This window comes from Meleagris gallopavo, chromosome 9, assembly GCF_905368555.1.
Source record: "Meleagris gallopavo chromosome 9, MGAL_WU_HG_1.1, whole genome shotgun sequence".
Classification (NCBI taxonomy): domain Eukaryota; kingdom Metazoa; phylum Chordata; class Aves; order Galliformes; family Phasianidae; genus Meleagris; species Meleagris gallopavo.
In genome coordinates this window covers 17,074,151-17,091,816 of record NC_139412.1, presented here as the reverse complement: position 1 = coordinate 17,091,816, position 17,666 = coordinate 17,074,151, and the positions used below count along the sequence as shown (strand labels likewise).

The 17,666-nt window shown below is 47.4% G+C and overlaps 1 protein-coding gene across 2 annotated transcripts in view; it reads right to left on the bottom strand.

The window, feature by feature from the left end:
- Positions 1–17,363, bottom strand: part of NRK (Nik related kinase) — a 91,402-nt gene extending 74,039 nt beyond the window's left edge. Inside the window, exons 1-2 of one of the 2 annotated variants that reach the window (XM_085230958.1) lie at positions 16,987–17,363; positions 13,537–13,602 (exon numbers count right to left, since the gene is read on the bottom strand). In XM_085230958.1, the coding sequence (XP_085087084.1) occupies positions 13,537–13,602; positions 16,987–17,043 (123 nt within the window). In that variant the 5' untranslated portion in view covers positions 17,044–17,363. The remainder of the gene's footprint in view (positions 1–13,536; positions 13,603–16,986) is intronic. The other variant, XM_085230957.1, reaches the window with a different exon arrangement.
- Between the last annotated feature and the right edge of the window lie 303 nt (positions 17,364–17,666).

Below are 17,666 nucleotides of genomic sequence, written 5' to 3'. Positions count from 1 at the left end.
ATGCAGGCAGCTGAGGGAAGAAATGCTTCTATCAGTAGCAGTGTGTCTGTAACCTGGCTTATGTGTGTAATATAAATTTCCAAAAGTGGCACTCCTGCCTAAACACCTTCCTCTAATTGTATTCACATTAGACTTGACTCTGAAAGTTTAACCTTCCACCAGTTTAAAAATAATTTCCTTTTGCAGCTTCCTTGCATGTTCTGTCATCCACACCCAGGCACAAAAACGCACCACCAACAACTCGTCGCTCCTTAGGATAAATTTGGTAGTAAGTACAGAAGAAAAACTGTGCAGGATCAGCTAGAACTCTACAGCACTACTAGTGCACGTATTTAAATATCACAAATACTAGGTTTCCATGAACAACAAAAATGTCTTTCAAAAAAATAAATCAAAGAGCATGCAAAAACAACACACAAGCAAATCTACTTCCTGAGTGTTTTCTATTGCCTTCTAGTTTCTGAGCCTTTGGGGGCAAGAGGGATATGGAATTACAGAGATCTGCAAGCTTTCCTCCTGTATCAAAGCCAGACGCTTAGCCAAGTTCCTTGCTCTCCCGAGAAAACTAGGTTTTGAGGACTGTGCTGCCCTTGCATCCACCCGTGCTTTAACCCGTCAACACATTTCAACCCCTACTGACAGACAGAAGCCACAGAGACAAGCAAAATCCACTGTACTCTGTGAGAACTGCAGATGAGCCTCTCACCCTCCAAAGAGGAGGGCTGCAGCAGATCCCTGCCCCACGCTGCCTGCTGGCTGCCCGCAGCCATTCCAGCCCACCCAGCCTGGAGCATGGCAGGCACACACGCACACCATACCTGCAGCTGTGCCAGGCTGTGCCATGGGCTAGCACAGACCATGAAGGACTCAGCAAAGGAACTGGACTGTAGAGGTTAGGAGTGAACAAGGTAAGGAAGGACAAACTTCCAAGCAACTGCATTTCCCCACCTCTCCCTCCCCCCCAAAGAAGTATGAACTTCTATCCTGAAGTATATCAGTAAAAACTGATATATCGTCAGCACTTGCAGGCTTCTCACCCTTACTCTTTCATAGTGCTATCATGTTTGCACCACTGTAGGTTATAGAACATATGTATTTTTGACATCTGTTTGCCCAAGAAAACAACTATATACCGTAACAGAAGCATTAAAGAAACCCAAATACCAGCAGGGAAGGGGTTCTGAAATCAGGCAGGAAATGGCTCACCAGCACCCATTTTTATTTGCCACTTATCTGCCCTATGAGTACAAGGTGAGCAACCTCCTGTCACTGTTAGCATTTTACATCCACTTGGAAGAAATAAAACAAATGACATCACAGGAAAAGGACTGGGAAAAAAAAAAAGTTCCAAATAATTATTTTTAAAGACTTGGCTCGCAGACGTGGTTGACCCAGTTAAATTAGAAATGCATTTCCAGCTCAGTTTTGTTAAGTGTGGACATGCTCACTGGCTTGCATCACTTTTGTTTGTCACTTCCTTTTCGCTGATCCATCCACACTAGACATCATTTTCCAAAGTGCTCTGCATAACTCTGACCCTGCAGTTTCACAGTGGCTTTAACAAATGAAGAAATGAAGAGAGAGATTAAAGCTGAGTTCTTTTACCTGAGCAACCTACGGTATGGAATCTGCTTTAGCAAGGAGGGTGGACTCGATGATCTCTTGGGGTCCCTTCTAACCCCTGTAATTCTGTGTTTCTGAATTTTTCCCTTACCAGGTTTGACGATTTTTGTTGTTATTGTTGTTTTTAAATAAAGAATTTGGTTTAAGAAAGTCAGCAGTTAAGACTGGTGAAAAGCCTGACTGGTGCTAGGCTATCCACACTAACCAGGACAGCAATCATGGGCCAGAGCTGGGGGTGGATGAAGTTGCTGGTTTTGCTCTTGCAGCAGCCATATACAAGGGCATGTTTCTGTGGCAAGGCAACAACATTCTACCTGCTAATGCTTCCTATTGCTTTTGCCAAGAAAGTCAAGAATAATAATGTAAGAAGCTATTTTCTGCCAAACCACAGGAGCGCTGTTGTTCTGCTTCATCACCAGCTCCATGCACACACCCAGTTATGCAAAAGCAGCAGCAGAGATTGTACAAACCAGCCCAGAGCAAGTGGGTTAGAAATGCCAGGCCTCAGAAGCACGTCTGCAGAAATGAATGGCTACACTGATGGCAAACACAGATATGGTAAACAGAATAATGGGGAAAAAATAAAAAAATCCCAGGGCAAAGTGCTCCACGTCATCTCTTATACTTCATACCCTGCTCAGCAATGAAGCTTCCTTCAGTGGGTGATGATCCACAAACACAGGCGTCTGCAGCCAGGCCACGAGCCAGACGTGGCTTATCAGATCCCAGCCAACCCTAGGAACACCTAGAGAAGAGCACAGTCAGCAGCCTGCTGGGGGGTGAAAAGTGCAAAAGCAGCAGCTTCCCCGTTTCTCTTTCTGATCATGCTCCCTGCTCTATAAAGAGGTCTCTGGAAAAGGAAATGCTTCATGCAGTCTCTGGGGACTTTTTATAAAGCACAATGACTACAGAAAGTGGATAGTTTAGATAAGAGGGCACTGTATAATGCCATTACTTGCTTGGCAGGAAAGGAAGCCAGAGAGGAAGGAAAACCCACTGCTGGCATAACATACACCAGTAATCAGAAAGAACAACCCCTCTGGAAGTTCCAGTAGTGTTTATACACAGTGAGATTCTACCAGCCAGGCTTAATAATCAATCAGTAATCACAGCTTATTTTGCACCGTGACATGTCCATCCCCACCTCCTCCAGGCCAACAATCCCAGCCCTTCCCCAGCCCAGCGCTGCCACTGCTGCGCCTGTCAGAGTTGCACCAAGAGACCGTCTCAACAGTATAAAGCATTCTATACTAATAACATCAAAAAGGAGAGGCCTGCCAGAATTCTGTGCTGTAAATAATACAGCAACCCCAAAAGCTCAGAGAGCCAAGTTGCCTTTAATCTGCTCGCTGTGACACCCAAAGCCCATCTGTGCGGCAGGCAGGTTCAGCGCCACGCAGGCCCCAGCGTCACCCTGGGCTGACAGGGTAACAGACACTTTCTTTCTTGGTCAGAGATCTGTGAATTTGAAAGTAGTCAAACGACATTAGAGGAGTTAAACAGGAATTCGTTGTGCCTCTGAGCAGCCTAATGAATGCATCAGGTGTTCTGTAAACACATCTAAATGCCCACTCCCCAGCTGACAACACATGCATGGCTGTATGTGCAGATTCCTGTGCAACAGGAAAACACTAATGCCATGGCCACAGATCATGCAAAGTCTTTTACCAGGTGGGTACCTAAAAACCAATGTGAAGCAAAGAAAGGAACGCAGGAAGAGAGGGAAGGGTGAATCTTCTCTCTCTCCAAGCCTTATTCTCCAGCATGCAGGATGAGAGACCTGAGTTTCCAGCTTTTGTTTTGCAACTTCCTTTATTCCAAACATTCTCGACTAAAGTCTTCCAAGTGTCCAAGAGAGAGGAAAGCTGGTGCTTCTCTTCATTGCTTCATCCTTTCTCCATGTTCAGTTGGCTACAAGACATTTCATTTCTCCAGACCCTATCTATTTTGGCCAAGGAAACTGCCCCAGCTGGGCAGCCAGAAATCTGCTGCATCCTGTGCACATGCACACCTCCTCACCACCATGTGGGCCGGGTGCTCAGTGCATCTGGGGAACGTCAGGTGTACTTAGGCTGACGTGCACATGTACAGCAAGCCCAGTGCTGCCCACATGTACCCCACTACAGCACGTTCTGCCATGCCCAAGCTGCCCAGGACTCATAGCTTCTGTGAGCATCCCACACAGCCAGCATCTGTGCTCCTGTCATCCCACAGCAGCCTGGCAGCCTTCCACCAAAAGAGCTGGCAAAACATATTCCATGGCTGAGGGAAAAAATCACCCCTCGTTGCTTGGGGCAAATGGTCTGGTGCACCCACCTCATGTTTTGGTGTTGTTTGTCCTCTTCTCTGGACCAAAAAGCACAGCAAGCACGGCATGCAGGACAGAAACCCTTCATCTCAGCAGTGGGACACCTCAGTCCACAATACCTACCTAATATTGATATAAGGGAATCAGGCATCTGCTGATGTTATTTGGCTTCTCAGTGCAGAGCATTTGTAAAGAAGCCTCTTACGATCAATATTTCATGTTAGACTGGAAAACGCAAATATTAAAGCACAGAATTTTTCTCTTGGTTCTCCTCTTTTTCCATGTTACAAGACAACATCACGGACAATCTGTGTTAATAATACATTACAGAGTCCATTACCTAAACCATAGGCATATTTATTTTATATTGTTTTTGTTGCATATTTTAGTATAATTGTTCACATGTTTTAAGCAAAGAATAAAAGAAGAGTAGAAAAAACTACTTTAGCAGATATAATCAGTATATTGGTTACCTTTTTGCCTTTATTTTTAAATATCAGGAAAACATCCATGCCAAAATGTAATATAAACAAGAAAGTTAGAAAATTCCTCAAGTTCAGCAACATATATTTCCCAAAGACAATGTTGTGTTTCTCTTTTGTTCTTTTCCTCCAAAATTTCCCACTTATAACAAAATAAATAAATAGAAGAAAACACACCAAGCATCTAAACTGCTGATGACAAACGTAGCAAGTGAGTAACTGTAGTCAGATAATGGGATTTAGTCAACTCCAGTATTCAGCAAACTCAACAAAACGTCCGTATGTTGCCAACGTTCTCACATTCGGTTGTAAACAATCCACACAAAATGGAAATTCAGAAATATAAGAGCTCATTAATATTTACATACATATTACGGCGATGCCAAATTACTCCAGTATGACAGCGCCTTCTTTTAGAGCACGCGGTACTAAAGACAACCTATAAAATATTAAACATCCCGCTAAATTAAAATGTATGTTCAGACGATGGAAACAAACAAAATGCAATATTTTGATGTTTCTGAAGCAAAGTTTCCAAATGAAAGCCAACATGTCTCATAAAATGTTGCCACCAACGCTCCTGTTGAACTCGGTGTGTTCTCACTCAGATGGAGCTGTTTCTGAACAGCGTGGTGTTCCATAAGCGGCTGCTAACCATTCTACAGTCAGCTCCCAAGTATACCAATTCCTTTCAAACAGAGACACTTTACAAAACAAGGATTGCTCCATCAGAATAGCTGCAGTCACGTGAAGAGCCCAGGTCCCCAGGACTTTTTGAACACCCAGAGTTCTAAGGAAGCTCAGAGCCTTGGCTGATGCTTTGGAAGCCTAGACAAGTACCAGCACAGGAGGAGTTACTCTGTGCTCATCCTCACCTCCAAAGCCTGGCCTTCCAACAGGGCAGCAATGCCTTTGTAAAAACACTGCCCAGACTGAGCAGGAGACAGGCAGAGGGAGGAAGGAAGGCTCCATCCCCTCATCTGCAACGGCCCATGACAAACCTCTCTCTGACCTTTGAGAAGTACTTTTCTTACATAGTGGGAGTGCCACAGGACAGGCACAGACCACAGGCTACACATTAGCTAACACAATCACGTGTGCAGGGGACTGGGAAGGTCACTAAGTTTGCTATGAAGAACGTCTGCTGGATCATCCATTCCCTGAGATCTCAGAAGTTTGTAAGGCTTTGTGCTTTGTTGAGGAAAAAGGAGCTGAGGCAGGAATGGCTTTTGAAAACGTGCTTCTAAAACAAATCTCAAAAGCTTTCAGGGATTTCACGATGCCAATAGGGTTACAAGGGCAGGATCAGAACACAGCAGGCTTTAAAAAATAAAATTAAAAAAAAAAGCAAACTACAAACAGCTGAAAAATAGTTTCTTCTTCAGTTTTATTCCTAAGACCTATATTTGCAGCTCTGCACAGGCCAGGAAAATTAGCACTGGCCAGCAGACTGAGGGCAGCTGAACACCAGATAAGGATTTTATCACATTTATGTACGTTATAATTTAAGATCACTTATTGAAAATTGCATTACAATAGAACAAGGGTCCAGCCTACATCTGTGCCCACTGCCTCAGCAAGCTGTCCAACCCAGCTGGCAATGAAAGCCAGCTTTCTGCCCCACTTCCTCCCCCCCCCTCGGAAGGGCAGGATTACTGTCTGTCCGGCCAGGTTTCACTGCTGTCCACCCAGGCAGCTGCAGCCTGAATAGCTGTGCTGTGGCCAGACACTGCCCCACCTGGCTCAGAACCCAGCAGGAAGACAAATGCTGCTTTCTGCTGGGTGCTGGAACTGCAGCACCCCAGGGAACCCCACAGAAAATCCACACAACAAAGGGGTTGCTGCTGCTGCAAATCAGCTGCGGCCCCATCCTGAGTGCAAGGATTGACCACAAAGCTTCCTGACACAAGTGCTTCTATCTGCTGCTGAATGGCCATCAGAGGGCAAAATTACATCTCTACAGTTACAAGGAGGCAGCTGGTAACACAAGTGCTCGTAGAACACGTCCAGGGATGGGCTGTGGAGCTGTGAGGGCTGTGGAGCACAAGTGTGATGGGCAGCGGCTGAAGGAACTGGGATGGGTCAGTCTGGAGCAGAGGAGGTTCAGGGGAGGCGTTAAAGCACAGCTCCCTGAAAGGAGGTGGTGGTGAGGTGGGGATTGGCCTCTGCTCCCAAGTAACAGTGATAGGATGAGAAGTGATGGCCTTAAGTTGCTCCAGGGGAGGTTCAGGCTGGATATTAGGAAACATTTCCTCTCAGAAAAAGTGGTAATGCAGTGGCACAGGCTGCCCTGGAGGTGTTCCAGAGCCGTGAGACGTGGCACTGAGGGACATGGTCAGTGGGCAGGCTGGGACGGGTTGGATGAGATGATCTTAGCGGTCTTTTCCAGCCTTAGTGATTCTATGGTTCCATGATTTTGTGGCATGCCTGCTCCACCCAAGGACAAGCAGGGTGTGAATGTGCACTCACCTCTGCAGAGATGGCATTTCAGAGAGTGCAGAACAAACCACAAGGTGTGCTCTGCAGCTCGAGCAACCTGACATCCATCCTGAAGGCGTGTGACATTCAAAAAGGGACAGTTACTAAAGCCAGCCTGAATCAGGACTTAACACTAAAACACCACATTGACTTTCTGCTGTTTAAAATCAAGAAACATTGTCTCACTGATTCAGCCACTAGCTCATTACATGCCCAGAGGTTTTTTGGGCTCCATGTGGACTATTTATCATAAATCTTCCCTTAACCTCGCCAATTCTTCTTTAAGGAAGAGATAACAATAAAATATTTCACAGTAGTTAAGACACAGTAAACCCTCCACGCAAATTGCTGGCCACTGACTCATACCTTTGCGTGGGCACAAACCTGCTGAGTGCTCATCTAACCATTGGGGTTGGAAGGGTCCTTAAAGCCCACCCAGTTCCAACCCCAGCTGCAGGATGGGATACGTCCACCAGCTCGGGCTGCCCAGGGCCCCATCCAACCTGCCTCAAACGCCTCCAGTCAGAAGTACACAGACCATTACACTAGTGAGGGACTAACAGCACAGCTATGTGCAGGACTGGGGAAATTAAGAGGCTGAACTTGTTTTCTACTATGCTTAAGTTACCACCAGTACATTTTTTCTTCTTCTTCTTCTTCTTTTTTTTTTTTTTTTAGGATATTCTCTTAGCTTCAAAGCAGCATGTCCCAGCGCCAACATCCGAGCTCGAAACGCCTCCAGTTTGTGACAAAATGCACTGCGCTCTCCCATGTGGACATTCAGGTTGAAAATATGGAGGAGCTGGAAGTGGCAGGCCTGACAACAAGTTATTTGCAAGGATTTTACTATTCTCTAATGGCTGATATGGCACATCTAATTATTGTACACTGCTCTGCTCACTCAAAGAGCATTTATTGTATTAGAAGCACACCACAGCTGAGAGGCCTTTTTTTCACATTCTTACTCTTCTATTTTTGATAAACTAGCCCTACACTTAAGAATCTTAATTGAATTCCTCTAAAATATTCACTAACTAGAACCAGGACTTCAGGACTTGCTAATTAATTCCACATGTATGAGCCATTATTTTAAATTCCCATGCTGAATATTGTTTAGCATTACCCTGCAATTAACCAGAGAAGCCAAGATTTAAAAAAAAAAAACAAAAAACAAAAAACAAAAAGACCCTGAAAAAAACTAGACTCAGGTTCTGAGAACTGAATACACAAGCTATGTTACTTTTTTAAAATATATGTTCATAAATAAAAGATATTTTCACTACTGCTTTGCTTATTCTTCAGTGTCACCAGATAGATAGTGTGTAAGTGACTTGATGTTGGGTATGATGTATCCATTGAGATTAACAAGTCCTGCACACAGCACCCAGGTGTAAAAAGCCGTCAGGAATATAAGGCATAGAGTACTTCAAGTCTAGAGAAAACTCCCTTCCAAGAAATACAAAGGTGATTTACAGAAATTAATTTTAGGTAAGCTCCAGCTGCTCTTCAGCTCCCAGGACATCTCCCCTCAGGGTCTGGAAGCATGAGTAAACCTTACTGAACTGTTACACAAGTATGGGCTTTGACAAAGCTGAGGATCAAGGAAATAAGATCACCACCAAGCTGTTCACAATGGACAATGATGCCTTGAGAACTGGCCACACTGGAGTCACTCATGAGAAACAGTTTGAGTTGACGCCCTTAAGTAGCTTCTCAGATGGTTTAATGAGAAGTCGAGGACAGAAAATTCCAGCACTGGCATGTACCAAGTGATACCAAATGGGATGGTAACCCCTCTAGGAACACTCAGCCTCTGAGATGTGCTCATAAGCACCACAGCATGTCAGATCTCATCATGATGGCACTAGCACATATGAAGTTCAGACTTTTTCCTGAACGAAGCCCCTACTGCCGGGATGAGCAGCTCATCTCCACCGTCTGCTCACACTGCTGAGCCCAGGCATGCACACCTAAACCTGCTGACTTCGGCACTGCTATCTACCATTAACTCGTTTTGCAGGTGGACACGATCATAGAATCATAGAACGGCCTGGGTTGATAATCAACGCTACTAAAAACCCAAGTATAGAAAATGAATAGACAAACGCTGCTACCAACTGTGTGTGAAGTAGAAGCAGTGTTCCATCATTTCTATAAAGAACAACCACTTGTCTGACCAAAATCTCAGTGCCCTGAAGGCTGAGATTGGCTTTAAAAGCATAACTGACCACAGATGTTAACAAGATGCCCTGAGATGATATGACATCTCTAATCTCTCTTGGCAGCAGTCTGGAGACTGTTGCATTTCAGCTGCAAGAGGCATCCATCATGTGGCTGCTCCTGACTGCCCCAAAGAGATCTCTTGGGAGTTTTCAGCCTATTCACATTCACCTTCTGGACTGCAATGGGCATAATGGTAACATTCCTTACCTTGAGCTTTCCTTTAACTGCCCGAGGCACTGCCATCACACTTTGCAATTTAGCATGGTCTTGTGATCTTCCCATGGAGTATCAGATCTCCCTGAAAAACCGCACTGTCTTCCCCCTTCCCCTTGCTCTCAATTACTTCAGCCAGCTAGTCAATGAAAATTAATATGAAGAGCTCAGCAGACAGACAGACAGCAAATTAAGATAAACTGAAAAGTTGTATTTGTGCTTCACAACACCCCTGCCACCATACCTCAACAGCAGAGCAACTCATCACTCCCATCAACCACTGAAGTATGGTTCAATGCCAAGAATCAGCTATATCAAAAAACAAAAAGGCACTTCCTTACGCAGACCTGCTTCTTTTACATATCCAGCATCTTATCTGACTATACAGAAATAAAGGCACTGGGTGTGCAGAGAGACTGCAGGATAGTTCTGTTGCTTCTCTTCTTTGCAAATCCCCAGCAAGAACACTGCTTTGTCTCCATCAGCTGTGTTACTGGGAATCCACATCTTCCTTTTTCAATTTCACAGCCCCAAAACAGCACTCCTCTCAAGTTCTCCATGCCTTCAGACTCTGTGACAAACACAACCATTCTGCATGCCAAACAGCTGCAGACCTGTCATGGTTTGCCATCAGTCTGCAAAACCGTACTCCAAAAAGTCAGCCCCTGGATCATGGCAAAGGCACCGGCCTCTCATTTCCCATTCTGCCCAGAGATGCTGGCCCCAGAAGAGGGATAATCGACCTCGTTATGATAAAGGGAAGTCAGAAGCCCCAGTCAGGTGCTTCTCCACACCAGCAAATGAACAGTGTGTACAGACGCTGAATTCATTCAACCCATGAAAGCCTTCTCAGAAGGCTGAGGACTGCCACAGTCCAGCTGAACTAGTAGGATTAGGAGAAATTCATCTTGTTAACTATACCTTGATGACAAAAAAAAAAATCAATATGGAAGCTATAAACTGAGAATCTTAAACATCTCTTCCAGAGTTGGACCACATGCTCAAGAGCAGTGTCTGACTCAAACAACACACCCATGTCAGGTGCCCTGCTCTCCTTTTCCCTAGTCACCCACCAGAAAACTGACTCTGCAATTAAAGCAGAGCACTGAAAATTAAAAGACAGAAAACACATTAACAGGCTTCTATGGAAGCCACACACAACGAAACTAAGAGCTGAAATCTTTGCAAAAAATAGTATTTCACACACACGCACAAAATTACAGTTCAGTTACTACTAAACACACAAGCACAGAGCTAGAGCTGAGACTGTTCTACATCAAGGCTGACACACAATCACCATCCAGTTCTTCATAGTAGTAGAGTACAACTGTGAAAGGAAAACAAGAGCATCCCTATAATTAAAGTCCTGGAAGTAGTGGGAGTGGGCAAAGGGTTGTCCAGATGAGGACACTGCTAGCTCTCTACTGCAAGACAGAGCCTTGGGCACTAGTGGTGAAGACCAGTCTGCTCCCCCACAGTGCTTGCAAAGGTGCTCCCTCAACAGCACACTGCTGTGTCACCATAATGCAGCAACTACTAGCAAAAAAGAAAAAGATGCTGTTATCTCCTAGATTGCTTCCCACGGCTCCACTGCTCCCCAAAGGACAGCAGCCTGCAGCTTCTCTTCTGAGCTGCTTTGGGAAGCATCCACAGGGCAAGGGGACTGCAGCTCAGAAGGGAAGCGAAACCCCAGAGTTTGCGGGTGACATCTTCAGCAATCTCACTTCCTTCCAGAGGACAGCCCCAAGCTCACACTGGAGCATGCAAAGCCCAGGAACTTCTCTTTGCAATCAATGGAGATGGTGCAGGACCTGCATGCTACCTGACCTCCACTTCAAGCCTCAGGAAGCAGGGGCATGAAAAAGCAACTATGCATACTTCTCCAGCTGCCCCAAATGCCTCCACTGAAACAGCCACCACCTTCCCTTCCCTGGTCTCACCCAGAACTGCTCCGTGCAAGGCTCTGTTCTTCAGGCTGTGTCACCTGGAAGCAAGTAATTAGCTGAAAAACTCATTCGTCATGTCAAGAGATAATGAAGCCCGAGTCTCATGACTTCTAAGTACTATCTGCATTTTTAATATCCAATTCATACTTTTCCAGAGGCTGAAGTTGCCAATGCTGGCATGGTTACACCCTACTACTGCGTAAGTGGTCAACAAACCCTCTAGCTTTCAGGCAGTTATTATATGCAAATCCTGACTTTATGACATTTGTAGACAGCTCCAGCATTGTCACTGGTGCAATTTATATCCCTTCCATTTCATTTAGAGGACACTGAACTGGAGCTGGTCCGGAACAATTCCCTACAAACAACATCCTCCTCCAACAAATCTGTTAAACATTGTTTTTTAAATCCAACAATAAATCTAGTTCTAAACTTTATTTTCATTTTTATGCAGCTGCATTTATTAAAACGCAGAGCCTTCTGAGTCATCTTCAGAGCCAAGCAAACAGTTTAGTAATCTTGAACATACTTTATTTAGCCTGAAATATGCTTTACTTTGATACTGTGTGTATCTATTTCTGAACGCATGGAAGAATCCGATGCCTCCAAAAAATGAAAACATGCACTAGTGGACAACCAGCATTGCTTTATAAATCATATATTTATGATCTCAAGCTTACACTCTAACTAGATAAACTAAAAAATAATTACAATATGCTCCGTCAGTCCTAGCAGTGAAAAAGCAAAGGGAACATCAGTGCCCAGCTTCTAATGGTCCCTTCAGAAGCTGTGGTGCTGCAGGCTGGGCCCTCCTGGTGCTGCCATATTCCCAGATCCAGATCTCCTCATCCACAGCGAGCAGACCTTGGTCTCGCGTGTTCAGTGGAGAGCAGTCTTTGGATACAGTTTTTAATCTTTACTGTCAATATTCCTTGCTTGTTTTTCCAGTGGATGTCTAAGAGATCCGCACTGTCACACCGAACATTTCTTTGGCAGCAGAGGAGTGAACTGCGCTGCTCCTTCCTGCTCCTGCCATGATTAAGCAGCTGATTCACTCTCGACATCCTTACAAGATGACCAGATTGAATTTTTTTCTCCTAGTATAAAATAAATCTAGGCAAGGAAATAAAAGCCTCTTTTAGAGGCCACTTGGGAGCTTTCAGACCTTTTACAAGAAAAGATGTCAGTGGTTCCACCAACACAGCACCGCTGCATGCCTCCTGGCTTCACACAAACTATACAAACCCCCCGAGTTTCCACCTTCAATTTCATAATATTCAGTATCTGAATGACAATCTCACCAATGACGCAGACAAACAGTTACACAAGAAAAATTCTGTTTTTGACAGAAAAATAAAATAAAAATATATATGGGGAGGCAGAAACTTCCCCGGACTGCTGCTGCAGAGGATCTTTCAGAATCTTTGAGAAGGTATCTATACTTTCACGTGGGAACCAAAAGGTGATCACAGCAGATCACAGCCAGGAGATGGACTCTGAGATGCAATGTGTGGCCATGTGTTGGGGGCCCGGTGCTGGAGTTAAGGCTCACGGCACAGCAGTCTGGAGCAGCAGGACTCGGGGGAGAACAGCACCAGACAGCTTCCTCCCGTGCCGCTGCTCTTCCCTCCTGCCCCCGCCTCGATCCAGCAGCATGGCCCTTTCCTTCCTTCCTGTCTTATTTTCCCCAAATCAGAGCAACACAGACCCAGTGCCCTAATTTGTCCCTTAGATTGTCTTGACCACTTCCTTTGGCAAGTCCTTACCCTCAAAGCATGCACAGTGCACGTAACATATTATGGCAGACAAGGTTTAATTGCTGCAGTTTCGTGGCCAGTAGGGCTGCTTTGGCACCGATGTGACAAAGGTAACAGTGAAAGCAAACACCCGGTGGCCTGGCTACTTCACACCTCTGTGCTGGAGAACCGTGCTGCAGCAGCGTGTGCAGGGCTCTCACACAGCCCAGGCCAGGTTCAGCCATCGCCAATTTCAGTTCTGCCTGTCAAGCAGTTTTGAAGAAGAAAAAAATAACCACAGGACAGAAGAAGAAGGGCAAAGGGAGTAGCAGACCCAGCAGCCATCTGACCTGCGGCAGGACGTGAAGGCTGGGAGGAAGGGCACAGCTGATGGAGACAGACAGACAAACCAGGCTGCTGCTGGGGCAACACTGTCCAGTTCCAGCAGTGCCCATTTCTGCTTTAGGAAACATGGCTTTATAGAGATCACCATCAATAAAAATCATAAAATAAAGAGAAGCCCAAACCTTATAGACTTGTCCATACGTCCCATTGCCAACAACCTGCACCAGTTCAAATATTCCCGCGGGGTCCTGCAAAAAGCAGAAAAAAAAGAACATCACTTGCAGCAAAGCAAACACATCATAACAGAGCAGAACTATTCACAATCAAAATGAAAATGTCTGTGGCAGGTCTCTTAATGGTGTGTATTATACACTAAATGGGGAAATAACTGAGAAATAAGAGTTCAAGAAATATATTTCTGTCAAAGTTTCCAGTCAAATGGCTCGAGATAACTCAGGAGATTCAAAGCATGGCAATATAGAAGATGGAACAAAAGAATGGGAATGCATGAGAAATACGAGCATTCAGTTGATTCATTTTAGCAGTAGAATAAGCTTTAAAACACAAAGCTAGTCTGGAGGCTGCTGTCCTCTGCTATGAAATGCTTGGCATCAGCAAGGCAACAACAGAAAGAACCTCTGTAATGGAATGGAAAGGTGTTACACAAAGCTCAGGCCTGACTGCCTTTCAGAAAGGAGATGGAGCATCCCAACCAACACAGGAACACCACACAGGCTGAGAATGCTCAGCTGGCTGTTCTGCAAATATAACAAGGTGAATCTGAGCAATGTACTGAAGTCTTGGCTTTGAACCCAAACCAGATTGCTGTTCGTTTTCATGAAAGATCCACATGCCAGCAGTCAGTGTGCCACATGAGCCAGTCATGTCCTGGTGGTTTAGCATCAGTTACCCCAGTGCCAGCTGGTAATGAGATCCCACAGCTTTGCAGATGGAGGAGGAACACCCCGTTGCAAGGCATGGGCAAGGAATTGTTTGTTCCTGTATGAGTGAGCACATTAAGAAATCTGTACCTTCAGTTGAAACTCTCTGGAGATCTATATAAAAACATTAAGAAACCAGTTTCCTGGTTTCTAACTGAGCCATTTATTGGTCCTGCTCATTTCTTGGGACGATTTCATTGCGAGATGTATATAAAGTATTATTAGTTCCATGTGTCAGTTTTACCACATCTGTTTCAGCAATCTGTCATGTCAGTCAATGCATATCAGTGCTGCTGAGGGATGTGATACAAAAAAACAGCCTTTATTTCAATTTCTGTGACCCTACATGGAAAACTTTTTTTTTTTTTTTTTTAATTGTAGCAAGCTACTTCTCCACTCCACTTACATGTTATTCTTTTAATATAAATATTGCCTTCTTCATATCTCATGTGGAAATTTTTACTTACAGAATATCCCAGAGGAAATATGTGGGCGTTTTTCTGAGCAGAATCTGCTTTCCCTGGCATGACTGTCATGATAAATGGCAGCAGCTTCCACTGCCAGGGCAACACAACAGGGACTTCCACAACTTCCACAAGCCAGGGAACCCGTGACTGTCAACTTCACAAAATATTTTTTTGTTCCAGGGCCTGCTGGTGCACGACGTCCCTGTGCAGGGCATCCCACTGCTCACACCTCTCCCCTGGGAAGCCTGCTCTCCGTTCCTGTCCCTCCCCTGCAGAAAGCAGTGCTGCTGAATTGCAGTGCATGCATGGGACACAAAGCCTGGAAGGAGCTAAAGTACATTTTTCAACTCAAAGGATATTACCATCCCTCTCACTTAACTGACTGCCCTGCCCTGACTCTTCTCCTCTGCATTTGTTTATTACGCAAATACGATCATTTCACGTGCCTCAAAATCAGTTTCTCACTCTCCCTCCACTCAGCTTGATTCTGATTTAGCATCCTAATAGCTCACTTCAGGAGGCTTCAGACACTCCAGGAAAAACCCAAACAATTACCTAAAATAAATGATAGCATTAACTTGAATATAGCTGAAATCCTCCCCGTCCTCGCTGGCCAATGGAGCACTAACACCGCTAGCCTCCGCAGCTCTGAGCACAGCCAAAATACTTGGCCGTTTCCCTTTCAATCAGGATGCAGGAGTGAACTGAGCCTAAGAATCATAAAAGATATTAATTTGGGCTCTCACTTTGGTCCTTGGATTGTCCTTGTTTGCTTGGCCATCAGCATAGCATCCTCTGCTGGCAGAGCCCCCATAGCCAGCTAGCTTCCTAATTACCTGGGAGCCACACCATCGCTGCTGCAGTTCTTCCTCCCAGCTAGAATCTGGGACCCTTGATCCACCTAACCCTTCCCAGCCAGCCCCTGCACATCACCAGCTTCACTTTGACAGATGCCAACACCTTGGCCTGGACATCCATCACTCTGAGGTTAATTACTGTAAGGCACAGCACCATATGGTGAGCTTCTTGCCTTCCTGCAAGTTCATGGCAGAGTGCTCCAAAGGCAGCAACACAACTGCTGGCATGGAGGCAACACAGCCATGTCCACTTCCACTGCAAGGTAGAATGAAAGCCCACGTGTGCAGCAGGAGCCTGACCAAATGCACTACCTTGCAAGTAACAAGAGCCAGGTGTCTGAAGCCCAGGTTTCTGTGCTGGGCACCTCTGCAATCAGCAGCTTTTTAACCACCTGACTGCCCACACTTGGAAAGTTTGCAATTGCCACTGTCACAGAGCAGAGCAGGGCTGCACCAGCATCTGCAACTGCAGCCCAAAGTGCCTCGGTCCAGGGACAGGACACAGCAAGCGCCTCTGGGGCAGGGCAAGCTGGTGCTGGAGAATGGCCTGGCTGCAGCTGGCCAGATGTACTCCCCTGGGAACCAAGGATGAGGAGGAGGGAAGCAGCTGTCCCTGCTTGGTGTGCATGAGCCTGGCCCCCCCGGGTGCTGAGCACAGCCCAGCACGGAGCAGATCCCCCCACCAGACCTTCGCCCCTTCTGCTGAGGACCAGGCCCACAATGCACAGCCTCAGCGAGGCTTCTCCTCGTGCAGGGCTTTACACGAAGCCTGTAGGCTACCTGCAGGACGTTCCAAGCTTACACTGCTTTCTTATCACTTACTGAAGAAGATCAGATTCAGCTGCTAAGCCCAGAGACTCGCGCTGCTCCGAGCACAGCTGGGCTAAAGCCCTACGCCCAGCCGGCAGCTCCGTGCCAACCCCGCGGCCGCTCCCGACCCCGCTGCTGCCTTTCTCTCTCTGCCTCCTCTCTGGAGCACCCTCCCCACCATGTGATTTTGTGCAAAGCTTTTTCCCAACCCTCTTTCTTCAGTATTTTTAGCCAGCAGCTCTCTGCGCTCCCTCCGGCCGCGTTCCGCCCCAACCCAACGCTTCCCCGCGCGGTGCCCGCACGGCGCCGCTCGCCCGGCTCCGGGGCTGTCCGGCCGGTGCCCGGAGCAGCGCGGGGCCGTCACACACCGGCGGGGCGGCTGCCAACGCGGCCAGACTTCGGGCGACGTGAAAAGACGACGAGAAGCGCTCAATCACAATGAGAAAAACAGAGTAAAGCGGGCGCGGGCTGACTCTTAGCTCCGCGACCTCCCTCCCGGCGCTATTTTCTCCAGCACCCCTCACGTCCCGCTCGCCGCCCCGCCCCGCCGCCCTTACCCGCAGCGCGGCCAGGTCGATGCCGTCCAGGCTGCGGGCGGCGCACTGCCGCTCCATGGCTCCCCGCGACCGCGGCTAACGGTCCGCTCCGGTCCGCCCGCCTCGCCTCAACCCGCGCCCCGCGGGCGGCCCGCGGCGGCCCGGCCGTGCTCCGGCGAGCGCAGGGAGGCGGGCATGCCCGAGCCGGAACGCCTCCCCGCTCAGCGGGCCGGGAGGCAGCCGCAGGGCCGGGCGGCCGCGGGCAACTTTCGCGGAGACATTTCCTCGGGCAAACTTTGCGAGGAAGTGACGCGGCTCGGCGTGCCGCGCTGGGGGCCACCTGCACGCCACGAGCGGCCCCCGCCCCGCGGGGGGGTGCGCACGCGCCGCCCCACGCGCTCTGCCGGGGCGGTGTGGCGGGGCGAGGCGAGGCGCGCTCGGGGTCCGGCCGTGCCTCCCTCCCTTCCTTCGGGGTGCGGCTGAACGGCTGTACGGCAGCCCCGGCACCGCGCCGCCCGCGGGCCCAGGTGCGCTCGGCGCCTCAGGCAGGGCTTTCGGCCCCGCGTCCCGCTGTGCGCCGTGCGGGAGGCGACCGTCCCAGCGCGCCGCCGGGCCCTGCAGCCACGACACGCCGGCTGCGGTTCTGACTTTTCATTAAAATTAGATACATCTCGATAAGGAATAGTCACGCCTGGATCCCA